Consider the following 13,579-nt stretch of genomic DNA (forward strand, 5'->3'; position numbering starts at 1 on the left):
AAGAAACAGATCTGGTCTCTGGTGGGGGGTAACACATTAAAAACAGAAGAAACATATCAAGTCTCTGGGGGGGGGGGTAACACATTAAAAACAGAAGAAACAGATCAGGTCTCTGGGGGGACACACACATTAAAAACAGAAGAAACAGATCAGGTCTCTGGGGGGACACACACATTAAAAACAGAAGAAACAGATCAGGTCTCTGGGGGGGGACACACATTAAAAACAGAAGAAACAGATCAGGTCTCTGGGGGGGGACACACATTAAAAACAGAAGAAACAGATCAGGTCTCTGGGGGGGGGACACACACAGAAGAAACAGATCAGGTCTCTGGGGGGGGACACACATTAAAAACAGAAGAAACAGATCAGGTCTCTGGGGGGGGGGACACACACAGAAGAAACAGATCAGGTCTCTGGGGGGGGACACACATTAAAAACAGAAGAAACAGATCAGGTCTCTGGGGGGGGACACACATTAAAAACAGAAGAAACAGATCAGGTCTCTGGGGGGGGGACACACATTAAAAACAGAAGAAACAGATCAGGTCTCTGGGGGGGGGGGTGGGGGGGGGGTAACACATTAAAAACAGAAGAAACAGATCAGGTCTCTGGGGGGGGACACATATTAAAAACAGAAGGAACAGATCAGGTCTCTGGGGGGAGGGGGGGGGGACACACATTAAAAACAGAAGAAACAGAAGTAAGACATTTTTATTAAAATTACTGTCAAAAGAAAATTCACCACCTTTTATAAAACACTAATTTAAAAAGCGTGGAGAGGTTTAATTTATGCAATATGCTGCACGCATCACAGCCAAGATGTTAACGAGACAAGACGAGAGAGAGCAAATGTTCCAATATGCTGCACGCATCACAGCCGAGATGTTAACGAGACAAGACGAGAGAGAGAAAATGTTCCAAAGTATTTACCAAATGTTGTTCCTTGTATCGAAAAAAAGGTGGTACATTTGCTGTGACTGTGGAGTTTCAGTAGCCTGGGTACCATTCTGTTTGTGATTTCATTCAACTTGCCAGTCCATGTCATATGCCAACTATTGTTGGCATGGAGCGGAATGATTGCACAAACAGACTGGTACCCAGGCTAGCGTTTCATTACAATACAGCATTTACCGTTTATAAACCAAAGACACCAAAAGGAACAGTAAAAACAGAATCCAAGTTATGAATTCAGTCAAAGAATTACAACCATTCCCAATGTGATGAAAACAAGACCATAATCTACACTGGAATAGTAACTGTGATGAAAACAAGACCATAATCTACACTGGAATAGTAACTGTGATGAAAACAAGACCATAATCTACACTGGAATAGTAACTGTGATGAAAACAAGACCATAATCTACACTGGAATAGTAACTGTGATGAAAACAAGACTACAATCTACACTGGAATAGTAACTGTGATGAAAACAAGACTATAATCTACACTGGAATAGTAACTATGATGAAAACAAGACCATAATCTACACTGGAATAGTAACTGTGATGAAAACAAGACCATAATCTACACTGGAATAGTAACTATGATGAAAACAAGACCATAATCTACACTGGAATAGTAACTATGATGAAAACAAGACCATAATCTACACTGGAATAGTAACTATGATGAAAACAAGACCATAATCTACACTGGAATAGTAACTATGATGAAAACAAGACCATAATCTACACTGGAATAGTAACTATGATGAAAACAAGACCATAATCTACACTGGAATAGTAACTATGATGAAAACAAGACCATAATCTACACTGGAATAGTAACTATGATGAAAACAAGACCATAATCTACACTGGAATAGTAACTATGATGAAAACAAGACTATTATCTACACTGGAATAGTAACTATGATAAAAACAAGACTATAATCTACACTGGAATAGTAACTATGATAAAAACAAGACTATAATCTACACTGGAATAGTAACTATGATAAAAACAAGACTATAATCTACACTGGAATAGTAACTATGATAAAAACAAGACTATAATCTACACTGGAATAGTAACTATGATAAAAACAATACCATAATCTACACTGGAATAGTAACTATGATAAAAACAAGACTATAATCTACACTGGAAAAGTAACTATGATAAAAACAAGATCATAATGTACACTGGAAAAGTAACTATGATAAAAACAAAACTATTATCTACACTGGAATAGTAACTATGATGAAAACAAGACTATTATCTACACTGGAATAGTAACTATGATAAAAACAAGACTATAATCTACACTGGAATAGTAACTATGATAAAAACAAGACTATAATCTACACTGGAATAGTAACTATGATAAAAACAAGACTATAATCTACACTGGAATAGTAACTATGATAAAAACAAGACTATAATCTACACTGGAATAGTAACTATGATAAAAACAATACCATAATCTACACTGGAATAGTAACTATGATAAAAACAAGACTATAATCTACACTGGAAAAGTAACTATGATAAAAACAAGATCATAATGTACACTGGAAAAGTAACTATGATAAAAACAAAACTATAATCTACACTGGAATAGTAACTATGATAAAAACAAGATCATAATCTACACTGTAATAGTAACTATGATAAAAACAAGATCATAATCTACACTGGAAAAGTAACTATGATAAAAATTACAGATAGATTCTATACATATTGGATGTAATATACACTTAAAAACTAGAATACATAGATAATTCACTACTGTAGATACATAGATATATCACTAGAACTAGAAATGGAATTAGAACTAGAACTAGAAATGGAATTAGAACTAGAACTAGAAATGGAATTAGAACTAGAACTAGAAATTGAACTAGAAATAGAAATGGAACTAGAACTAGAAATAGAACTAGAACTAGAAATATAAATGGAACTAGAAATATAAATTGAACTAGAAATAGAACTAGAACTAGAAATAGAAATGGAACTAGAAATAGAACTATAACTAGAAATATAAATGGAACTAGAAATAGAACTAGAACTAGAAATATAAATGGAACTAGAACTAGAAAATGAACTAGAAATAGAAATGGAATTAGAAATAGAAATATAACTAAAAAATAATTAGAACTTGAACAAGAACAAGAAATAGAACTAGAACTATAACTAGAAATGGAACTAGAACTGGAATTAGAACTAGAAATATAAATGGAATTAGAACTAGAACTAGAAATTGAACTAGAAATAGAAATGGAACTAGAACTAGAAATAGAACTAGAACTAGAAATATAAATGGAACTAGAAATATAAATGGAACTAGAAATAGAACTAGAACTAGAAATAGAAATGGAACTAGAAATAGAACTAGAACTAGAAATGGAACTAGAAATAGAACTAGAACTAGAAATATAAATGGAACTAGAACTAGAAAATGAACTAGAAATAGAAATGGAATTAGAAATAGAAATAGAAATAGAAATAGAAATAGAACTAGAACTAGAAATAGAACTAGAAATATAAATGGAACTAGAAATAGAACTAGAACTAGAAATATAAATAGAACTAGAACTAGAAATAGAACTAGAAATATAAATGGAACTAGAAATAGAACTAGAACTAGAAATATAAATTGAACTAGAAATAGAAAAGGAATTTGAACTAGAAATAGAAATAGAAATAGAAATAGAACTAGAACTAGAAATGGAACTAGAACTGGAATTAGAACTAGAAATAGAAATGGAATTAGAACTAGAACTAGAAATATAAATGGAACTAGAAATATAAATGGAACTAGAAATAGAACTAGAACTAGAAATAGAAATGGAACTAGAAATAGAACTAGAACTAGAAATATAAATGGAACTAGAAATAGAACTAGAACTAGAAATATAAATGGAACTAGAAATAGAAATAGAACTAAAAAATAATTAGAACTTGAACAAGAAAAAGAAATAGAACTATAACTATAACTAGAAATGGAACTAGAAATAGAAAAGGAATTTGAACTAGAAATAGAAATAGAAATAGAACTGGAATTTGAACTAGAAATAGAAATAGAAATAGAAATAGAACTAGAACTGGAATTAGAACTAGAAATAGAAATGGAACTAGAACTGGAATTAGAACTAGAAATAGAAATGGAACTAGAACTGGAATTAGAACTAGAAATAGAAATGGAATTAGAACTAGAACTAGAAATTGAACTAGAAATAGAAATGGAACTAGAACTAGAAATAGAACTAGAACTAGAAATATAAATGGAACTAGAAATATAAATGGAACTAGAAATAGAACTAGAACTAGAAATAGAAATGGAACTAGAAATAGAACTAGAACTAGAAATATAAATGGAACTAGAAATAGAACTAGAACTAGAAATATAAATGGAACTAGAAATAGAAATAGAACTAAAAAATAATTAGAACTTGAACAAGAAAAAGAAATAGAACTAGAACTATAACTAGAAATGGAACTAGAAATAGAAAAGGAATTTGAACTAGAAATAGAAATAGAAATAGAACTGGAATTTGAACTAGAAATAGAAATAGAAATAGAAATAGAACTAGAACTGGAATTAGAACTAGAAATAGAAATGGAACTAGAACTGGAATTAGAACTAGAAATAGAAATGGAACTAGAACTGGAATTTGAACTAGAAATAGAAATAGAAATAGAAATAGAACTAGAACTGGAATTAGAACTAGAAATAGAAATGGAACTAGAACTAAATAAGAATACAAATAGCTATGATAAGTGCAGCCCCGACATGTGCGGCACTGCAATTATTAACTTGACGCAGTACGCAGGATCGCCATTTTGCATTTGCATTCTTGTGTTGTGGATGTACGGTATATATCAGGCTTAACACTAATCATATCCACGGGTGAAAGTAAGGCGGTACAGTCCGGTACGGCGTCCCAATAAAATAAATAGTGGGGTTATACCTTACCAGTAGAAAATGAGCCTATCAAAATATCTAAAACAAAATGTCCAGTCTATTACGCCACTACGTACCATCAGAGGCATGAATAATGACTGAATGGACTTGAAAACAGGTGCTACAGCCTACGCTCCAAAATGCCATGTGGTTCCACGAGAACACTTTGCCAAGGCAGAGATAAGTGGCCGACGCCGAGACGTGTGTGAACAGCTGTGGACGTATACATTCTGGCCTAATGATTGGTGGTGTTTCTGTGACAGATGTCTCTTTCATTCACTACTGTTTGGAGGCTGGAGTTATATTACGAGTGGAATGAACACGCCTGGTAAAAGAGCCTTCTGAAATGATTGTTTATGCCACAGTAAAATGTCATACATTTTAAAAGGTAAATGAGAAGTCTTTATGACTAGACCCACAGTGATCCTATTGAATTAATAGGGATTCTATACGTCATTCTACGATTAGACCCCGAGCACGTGCACACACACGTGCACACATCTACTTTCACCCCTGACCATATCCCAACCACAACTCAAACATACATACATAGATGCTTATCAAGAACAGTTGATGTGACAAATAAAAAGTGCTTCACCAAAATAACAAAAATCAAAACATACATTTTTCATCAAAACAAAAACAAAGACAGTTTAAATGGTTCAATGGACGAAATGGCAAAAGAACAACAACATTGAGTTAAGATAACAGACATGGCTAAGAGGCTACATAGGAGAGAGGCTACATAGGAGGGAGGCTACACACGAGGGAGGCTACATAGGAGAGAGGCTACATAGGAGGGAGGCTACATAGGAGGGAGGCTACATAGGAGAGAGGCTACATAGGAGAGAGGCTACATAGGAGGGAGGCTACATAGGAGGGAGGCTACATAGGAGAGAGGCTACATAGGAGGGAGGCTACATAGGAGAGAGGCTACATAGGAGGGAGGCTACATAGGAGGGAGGCTACACACGAGGGAGGCTACATAGGAGAGAGGCTACATAGGAGGGAGGCTACACACGAGGGAGGCTACATAGGAGGGAGGCTACATAGGAGAGAGGCTACATAGGAGGGAGGCTACATAGGAGGGAGGCTACATAGGAGGGAGGCTACATAGGAGGGAGGCTACATAGGAGAGAGGCTACATAGGAGAGAGGCTACATAGGAGGGAGGCTACATAGGAGGGAGGCTACATAGGAGGGAGGCTACATAGGAGGGAGGCTACACACGAGGGAGGCTACATAGGAGGGAGGCTACATAGGAGAGAGGCTACATAGGAGGGAGGCTACATAGGAGGGAGGCTACATAGGAGGGAGGCTACATAGGAGGGAGGCTACATAGGAGAGAGGCTACATAGGAGAGAGGCTACATAGGAGGGAGGCTACATAGGAGGGAGGCTACATAGGAGGGAGGCTACACACGAGGGAGGCTACGTTGGAGAGAGGCTACATAGGAGGGAGGCTACATAGGAGAGAGGCTACACACGAGGGAGGCTACATAGGAGAGAGGCTACATAGATATATGGATTGAGTTCACACAGTGGACCTCTAAATGGGTCGAGATCACAGAGGACCTCTAAATGGATCGAGAACACAGAGGACCTCTGTGAGTTTAATCTGAAAGCAAATGGACGCTTGCGGTGCCATTCACGTGTCTTATTACCAGCTACGTGCCATTCACGTGTCTTATTACCAGCAACGTGCCATTCACGTGTCTTATTATCAGCTACGTGCCATTCACTTGCCTTATTACCAGCTACGTGCCATTCACTTGCCTTATTACCAGCTACGTGCCATTCACGTGTCTTATTACCAGCTACGTGCCATTCACGTGTCTTATTACCAGCTACGTGCCATTCACTTGTCTTATTACCAGCTACGTGCCATTCACTTGTCTTATTACCAGCTACGTGCCATTCACTTGTCTTATTACCAGCTACGTGCCATTCACTTGTCTTATTACCAGCTACGTGCCATTCACTTGTCTTATTACCAGCTACGTGCCATTCACGTGTCTTATTACCAGCTACGTGCCATTCACGTGTCTTATTACCAGCTACGTGCCATTCACGTGTCTTATTACCAGCTACGTGCCATTCACTTGCCTTATTACCAGCTACGTGCCATTCACGTGTCTTATTACCAGCTACGTGCCATTCACTTGCCTTATTACCAGCTACGTGCCATTCACGTGTCTTATTACCAGCTGCGTGATAAAGTGAGAAAAGAGATACTTAAAGAGTAAGTGGCTCTGGATAAGAGCGTCTGCTAAATGACGGACGTGTGGAACGTCATGTCAACAGTCTGCTGCAGTGGGGCCAGAACGCTGACTTGCTCTGCCAGAGGATGACATCACAATCACAGGCTGTTTGGAACAGTATGAAACACCTACGCCAGTGAGAGTAAATATGCACATTGAGTCGGATACAAAAAGCATGCTACTGTATTACTGTAGAGGCGTCAATATACAGGGATCACACAGACAGAGACGTGCACAGCGGACAAAATCAATTTACCTCTCCTGCCTCCGCAGCGTGCACTTGTTCACTGATTTGAAAGGAAATGACTGGTTCTGTGTCGGAAACATGGTGGAAAATCCCTCTTGCCCATGCCTCCACCAATCCAATGCTTTTACACTTGGATTCACACTTCTGGAGAAAATACATATAATTGGGACTCACAAATGGACTAGACTACAGGGTCAGGTAAATGTAGGTCTTGGCTACATGGACAGAGACACGGAACAGATTCATTTAAGGGGGGAAAAGACCATTTGTGATAGTTAGTTAGAGACGATGTGTGATAGTTAAGAGTGCATAGCACTGAAGTCTATGTACAACAGTATTCTTTATCATAACATTCACAGGCACACAATGATGAGAGAGAGAGAGAGAGAGAGAGAGAGATGGAAAGAGAGATGGAAAGAGAAAGAGATGGAAAGAGAGAGAGAGAGAGATGGAAAGAGAGAGAGGGAGAGAGATAGAGAGAGAGAGAGAGAGAGAGAGAGAGAGAGAGATGGAAAGAGAGAGAGAGAGAGAGAGAGAGAGAGATGGAAAGAGAGAGAGAGAGAGAGAGAGATAGCAGTGGAGGCTGCTGAGGGGAGGACGGCTCTAAATAATGGCTGGAATGGAGCGAATGGAATGGCATCAAACACCTGGAAACCTTGGAAACTATGTGTATGATGTACTTGATGCCATTCCACTGATTCCTCTCCAGCCGTTACTACGAGCCCATCCTCCCCAATTAAGGTGCCACCAACCTCCTGTGATAGATAGATAGATAGATAGATAGATAGATAGATAGATAGATAGATATATGATAGATAGATAGGTTCTGACTGCAGACATCATATACAGTAAATATCTTCATGTCTCTTCATCCGTATCATAGAACCAAAACATTTCAAATTGCACAGTAGCTAGCTCTGCCTGCAGTTGCTGGGTTACTGTCTCGCGTTGTCAAACGAATGACGGCACATCGCATGGCACAGAGGGTGAGAACTACCTAGAATGCATACCAAATGAAACGCTGATCCCTACGTAGCGCACTATACAGTATAAGCAATAGGGTGCCGTTTAGGACTCACATCTATCGCTCTGTGCTCTGTAATAAATTACTAGCAGGCAGGCTGTGCTGCTGTCATTATCCTGCCGACACAGGGAGGTCTCATTGTCTGCTGTGAGATCCTTTCACAGCATTAACGTTACAACAACACCGATCGAGTGACGTCTTCACATTGATGTCAATGGGAGAAGAATACTGCGTTCCAAGTGGCTCCCTGTTCCCCACAGGGCTCTCTGGGTAAACGGAGTGCACTACATTGGGAATAGGGAGCCACATGGGACTCACTCTAAGTGAACATTGGAGGAAGTTAGTATTGACCCCATGGTAACATCCAAGGAGGCTCTGGCTCTGCTCGTGGATTTCAGCCTAGTTTGTTAATGATGTAGAAAAGAAATGGAACATTGCCAGTCTGTTTGTCTCCTAAACCAGATGAAGGACAAAATGAACACATCTGGTCTGTGTCCCAAAGAGCACCCTAATCTCTATACAGTGTATTACTCTAGACCAGAGCCCTATGGTCAGCCCTGTGGTCAGCCCTATGGTCAGCCTTATGGTCAGCCCTATGGTTAGCCCTATGGTCAGCCCTATGGTCAGCCTTATGGTCAGCCCTATGGTCAGCCCTGTGGTCAGCCTTATGGTCAGCCCTATGGTTAGCCCTATGGTCAGCCCTATGGTCAGCCTTATGGTCAGCCCTATGGTCAGCCCTATGGTCAGCCTTATGGTCAGCCCTATGGTCAGCCTTATGGTCAGCCTTATGGTCAGCCCTATGGTCAGCCCTACGGTCAGCCCTATGGTCAGCCTTATGGTCAGCCCTATGGTCAGCCCTATGGTCAGCCTTATGGTCAGCCCTATGGTCAGCCCTATGGTCAGCCCTATGGTCAGCCTTATGGTCAGCCTAATGGTCAGCCCTATGGTCAGCCTTATGGTCAGCCCTATGGTCAGCCCTATGGTCAGCCCTATGGTCAGCCTTATGGTCAGCCTTATGGTCAGCCCTATGGTCAGCCTTATGGTCAGCCCTATGGTCAGCCTTATGGTCAGCCCTATGGTCAGCCTTATGGTCAGCCCTATGGTCAGCCCTATGGTCAGCCTTATGGTCAGCCCTATGGTCAGCCCTATGGTCAGCCTTATGGTCAGCCCTATGGTCAGCCTTATGGTCAGCCCTATGGTCAGCCCTATGGTCATCCCTATGGTCAGCCCTATGGTCAGCCCTATGGTCAGCCCTGTGGTCAGCCCTATGGTCAGCCCTATGGTCAGCCTTATGGTCAGCCCTATGGTCAGCCTTATGGTCAGCCTTATGGTCAGCCTTATGGTCAGCCCTATGGTCAGCCTTATGGTCAGCCCTATGGTCAGCCCTATGGTCAGCCCTATGGTCAGCCTTATGGTCAGCCTTATGGTCAGCCCTATGGTCAGCCTTATGGTCAGCCCTATGGTCAGCCCTGTGGTCAGCCCTATGGTCAGCCCTATGGTCAGCCCTATGGTCAGCCTTATGGTCAGCACTATGGTCAGCCTTATGGTCAGCCCTATGGTCAGCCTTATGGTCAGCCTTATGGTCAGCCCTATGGCCGTAGGGCATAGGGCCCTGATTAAAGTGCCCTATGAGCCCTGGTTAAATAAGTGCCCTATAGTCAGCTCTATTGACCCTGGTTAAAGAAGTGCCCTATGAGCCCTGGTTAAAGAAGTGCCCTATGGGCCCTGGATAAAGAAGTGCCCTATGGTCAGCTCTATGGGCCCTGGTTAAAGAAGTGCCCTATGGTCAGCTCTATGGGCCTTGGTTAAAGAAGTGCCCTATGGACCCTGGTTAAAGAAGTGCCCTATGGTCAGCTCTATGGGCCCTGGTTAAAGAAGTGCCCTATGGTCAGCTCTATGGGCCTTGGTTAAAGAAGTGCCCTATGGTCAGCTCTATGGGTCCTGGTTAAAGAAGTGCCCTATGGACCCTGGTTAAAGAAGTGCCCTATGGTCAGCTCTATGGGCCCTGGTTAAAGAAGTGCCCTATGGACCCTGGTTAAAGAAGTGCCCTATGGTCAGCTCTATGGGCCCTAGTTAAGAAGTGCCCTATGGTCAGCTCTATGGACCCTGTTTAAAGAAGTGCCCTATGGTCAGCTCTATGGGCCTTGGTTAAAGAAGTGCCCTATGGTCAGCTCTATGGACCCTGGTTAAAGAAGTGCCCTATGGACCCTGGTTAAAGAAGTGCCCTATGGTCAGCTCTATGGGCCCTAGTTAAAGAAGTGCCCTATGGTCAGCTCTATGGACTCTGTTTAAAGAAGTCTTCTTTAACCAGCTCTATGGACCCTGGTTAAAGAAGTGCCCTATGGACCCTGGTTAAAGAAGTGCCCTTTGGTCAGCTCTATAGGCCCTGGTTAAAGAAGTGCCCTATGGACTCTGGTTAAAGAAGTGCCCTATGGTCAGCTCTATAGGCCCTGGTTAAAGAAGTTCTCTATATAGGGAATAGGGCACCATTTGAGACACCCCTGGTAGCCAATAATTCTAAGTGGACAGACAGACAGACAGAATGGGGGTACAGCCAGATGGAGAATAAAGTAGTGTAGCTGGTCAGAGATTGGTAACAGGCCTCTATCAACACCCAGACTGACATAGAATAACACCATCTTGGAGAGTTCAGACTTGTGAGATACATACTGTCCTGTACAGGGCTTCAGCACATCTAAAGGACCCTATTCCCTACATAGTGCACTACCTATAGGGCCCTGGTCAAAAGTAGTGCACTATGTAGGGAATAGGGTGTCATTAGGGAGAAAGCCTGTGTGTAGCTACTGTAGCTACTACTTTTCTTATCCCGTATCTGTTGAGTTGAGCGTCCTTTGTCATTCACCAACCTTGACAACATCAAAGCAGCAGATGATTGGAGGTCAAGAAGACCCCTGCTCCGGAGCTCCTTTAGGACATCACATTTTCTCTAGCTCAGAGTTCTAGAATAGGTCAACAGAGTTCTAGAAGATGTCAACAGAGCTCTAGAAGATGTCAACAGAGTTCTAGAAAAGGTTAACAGAGTTCTAGAAGATGACAACAGAGTTCTAGAAGAGGTCAACAGAGTTCTAGAAGATGGCAACAGAGTTCTAGAAGATGGCAACAGAGTTCTAGAAGATGACAACAGACATTCAATGAGTGGAGAAATAGTTTCTTCTTCATGTTGTTTCTCTAATGGGACAGATGGATGAGCCTGTCCTGCAGTGGCCAGATTGGTTTAGTGAACAGAAGGCCTTGGTTCATGGCTCAGTGAGGACATGGAGGGACATGGAGGGACCACCCTCTACCATCTACGTTTCAGCCCAGGATGGGTGTCTGGTTTCAGTGCTATAGTCAGGCAAGCAGTGGGACGGGAATTACAACCCCTCAGACTACAGGCTCAGTGGTAATGGACGGACTGGGATAGCAGAACGATGTGCGCATTCTGACTGTACATTTCAGTGTCATATACACCTAGACAACGCCAAGGGAGGGAGACGTGCCTATATAGTGCATTACTTTTGACCAGGGCCCGATAGTGCACTATATAGGGGAGAGGGTGTCATTTGGGACACTGCTTTGGTGTAGCGGTAGTGGCCCTGCGTTCTCCCTGTCCCTGGATGATGAGGTGGACACGGCTGTGTGATGTCATCAATAATGGCCCTCCTCCAGACCTCCCGGCTATCTGCGGTCCCTCCGGGTCACGACAGTTTCCATGGCGGGTTGTAGAACTTAATGGTGTGTGTTCTGGCCCACTTGGCGAAGACGGCCTTCTCTGTGATGAAACGGTGGCCGCCGTACGGAGCGCTCTCGTGGAGGAGATACTCTGCACACTCATCACGACTACCGGCTTCATAGTAGTGGTACGGGACCTTACGGTACCCCTCTGACCTGGAGGAGGGGGGAGGAGAGAGATGGTTATAGACAGTCATCATGACTACCGGCTTCATAGTAGTGGTACGGTACCTTACGGTACCCATCTGACCTGGAGGGGGGGGGGGAGAGAGATGGTTATAGACAGTCATCATGACTACCGGCTTCATAGTAGTGGTACGGGACCTTACGGTACCCCTCTGACCTGGGAGGAGGGGGGAGGAGAGAGATTGTTATAGACAGTCATCATGACTACCGGCTTCATAGTAGTGGTACGGGACCTTACGGTACCCCTCTGACCTGGGAGGAGGGGGGAGGAGAGAGATGGTTATAGACAGTCATCATGACTACCGGCTTCATAGTAGTGGTACGGGACCTTACGGTACCCATCTGACCTAGAGGGGGGGAGGAGAGAGATGGCTATAGACAGTCATCATGACTACCGGCTTCATAGCAGTGGTACGGGACCTTAAGGTACCGCTCTGACCTGGGAGGAGGGGGGAGGAGAGAGATGGTTATAGACAGTTATCATGACTACCGGCTTCATAGTAGTGGTACGGGACCTTACGGTACCCCTCTGACCTGGGAGGAGGGGGGAGGAGAGAGATTGTTATAGACAGTCATCATGACTACCGGCTTCATAGTAGTGGTACGGGACCTTACGGTACCCCTCTGACCTGGGAGGGGGGGGGGGGGAGAGATGGTTATAGACAGTCATCATGACTACCGGCTTCATAGTAGTGGTACGGGACCTTACGGTACCCCTCTGACCTGGGAGGAGGGGGGAGGAGAGAGATTGTTATAGACAGTCATCATGACTACCGGCTTCATAGTAGTGGTACGGGACCTTACGGTACCCATCTGACCTAGAGGGGGGGAGGAGAGAGATGGTTATAGACAGTCATCATGACTACCGGCTTCATAGCAGTGGTACGGGACCTTACGGTACCCCTCTGACCTGGGAGGAGGGGGGAGGAGAGAGATGGTTATAGACAGTTATCATGACTACCGGCTTCATAGTAGTGGTACGGGACCTTACGGTACCCCTCTGACCTGGGAGGAGGGGGGAGGAGAGAGATTGTTATAGACAGTCATCATGACTACCGGCTTCATAGTAGTGGTACGGGACCTTACGGTACCCCTCTGACCTTGGGGGGGGGGGGGGGAGATGGTTATAGACAGTCATCATGACTACCGGCTTCATAGTAGTGGTACGGGACCTTACGGTACCCATCTGACCTGGTAGGAGGGGGGAGGAGAGAGATGGT

At 42.9% G+C, this 13,579-nt stretch overlaps 1 protein-coding gene across 2 annotated transcripts in view; it reads right to left on the reverse strand.

Annotated features, from left to right (window-relative positions):
• Nucleotides 1-10,821: 10,821 nt before the first annotated feature.
• LOC139387380 (ST6 (alpha-N-acetyl-neuraminyl-2,3-beta-galactosyl-1,3)-N-acetylgalactosaminide alpha-2,6-sialyltransferase 3) overlaps nucleotides 10,822-13,579 on the reverse strand; it is an 87,154-nt gene continuing 84,396 nt past the window's right edge. For both annotated transcript variants that reach the window (XM_071133523.1, XM_071133522.1), the window contains exon 6: nucleotides 10,822-12,329. In XM_071133523.1, the coding sequence (XP_070989624.1) occupies nucleotides 12,140-12,329 (190 nt within the window). In that variant the 3' untranslated portion in view covers nucleotides 10,822-12,139. The remainder of the gene's footprint in view (nucleotides 12,330-13,579) is intronic.

The sequence above is a fragment of the Oncorhynchus clarkii genome, chromosome 28 (genome assembly GCF_045791955.1).
Source record: "Oncorhynchus clarkii lewisi isolate Uvic-CL-2024 chromosome 28, UVic_Ocla_1.0, whole genome shotgun sequence".
Lineage (NCBI taxonomy): Eukaryota > Metazoa > Chordata > Actinopteri > Salmoniformes > Salmonidae > Oncorhynchus > Oncorhynchus clarkii.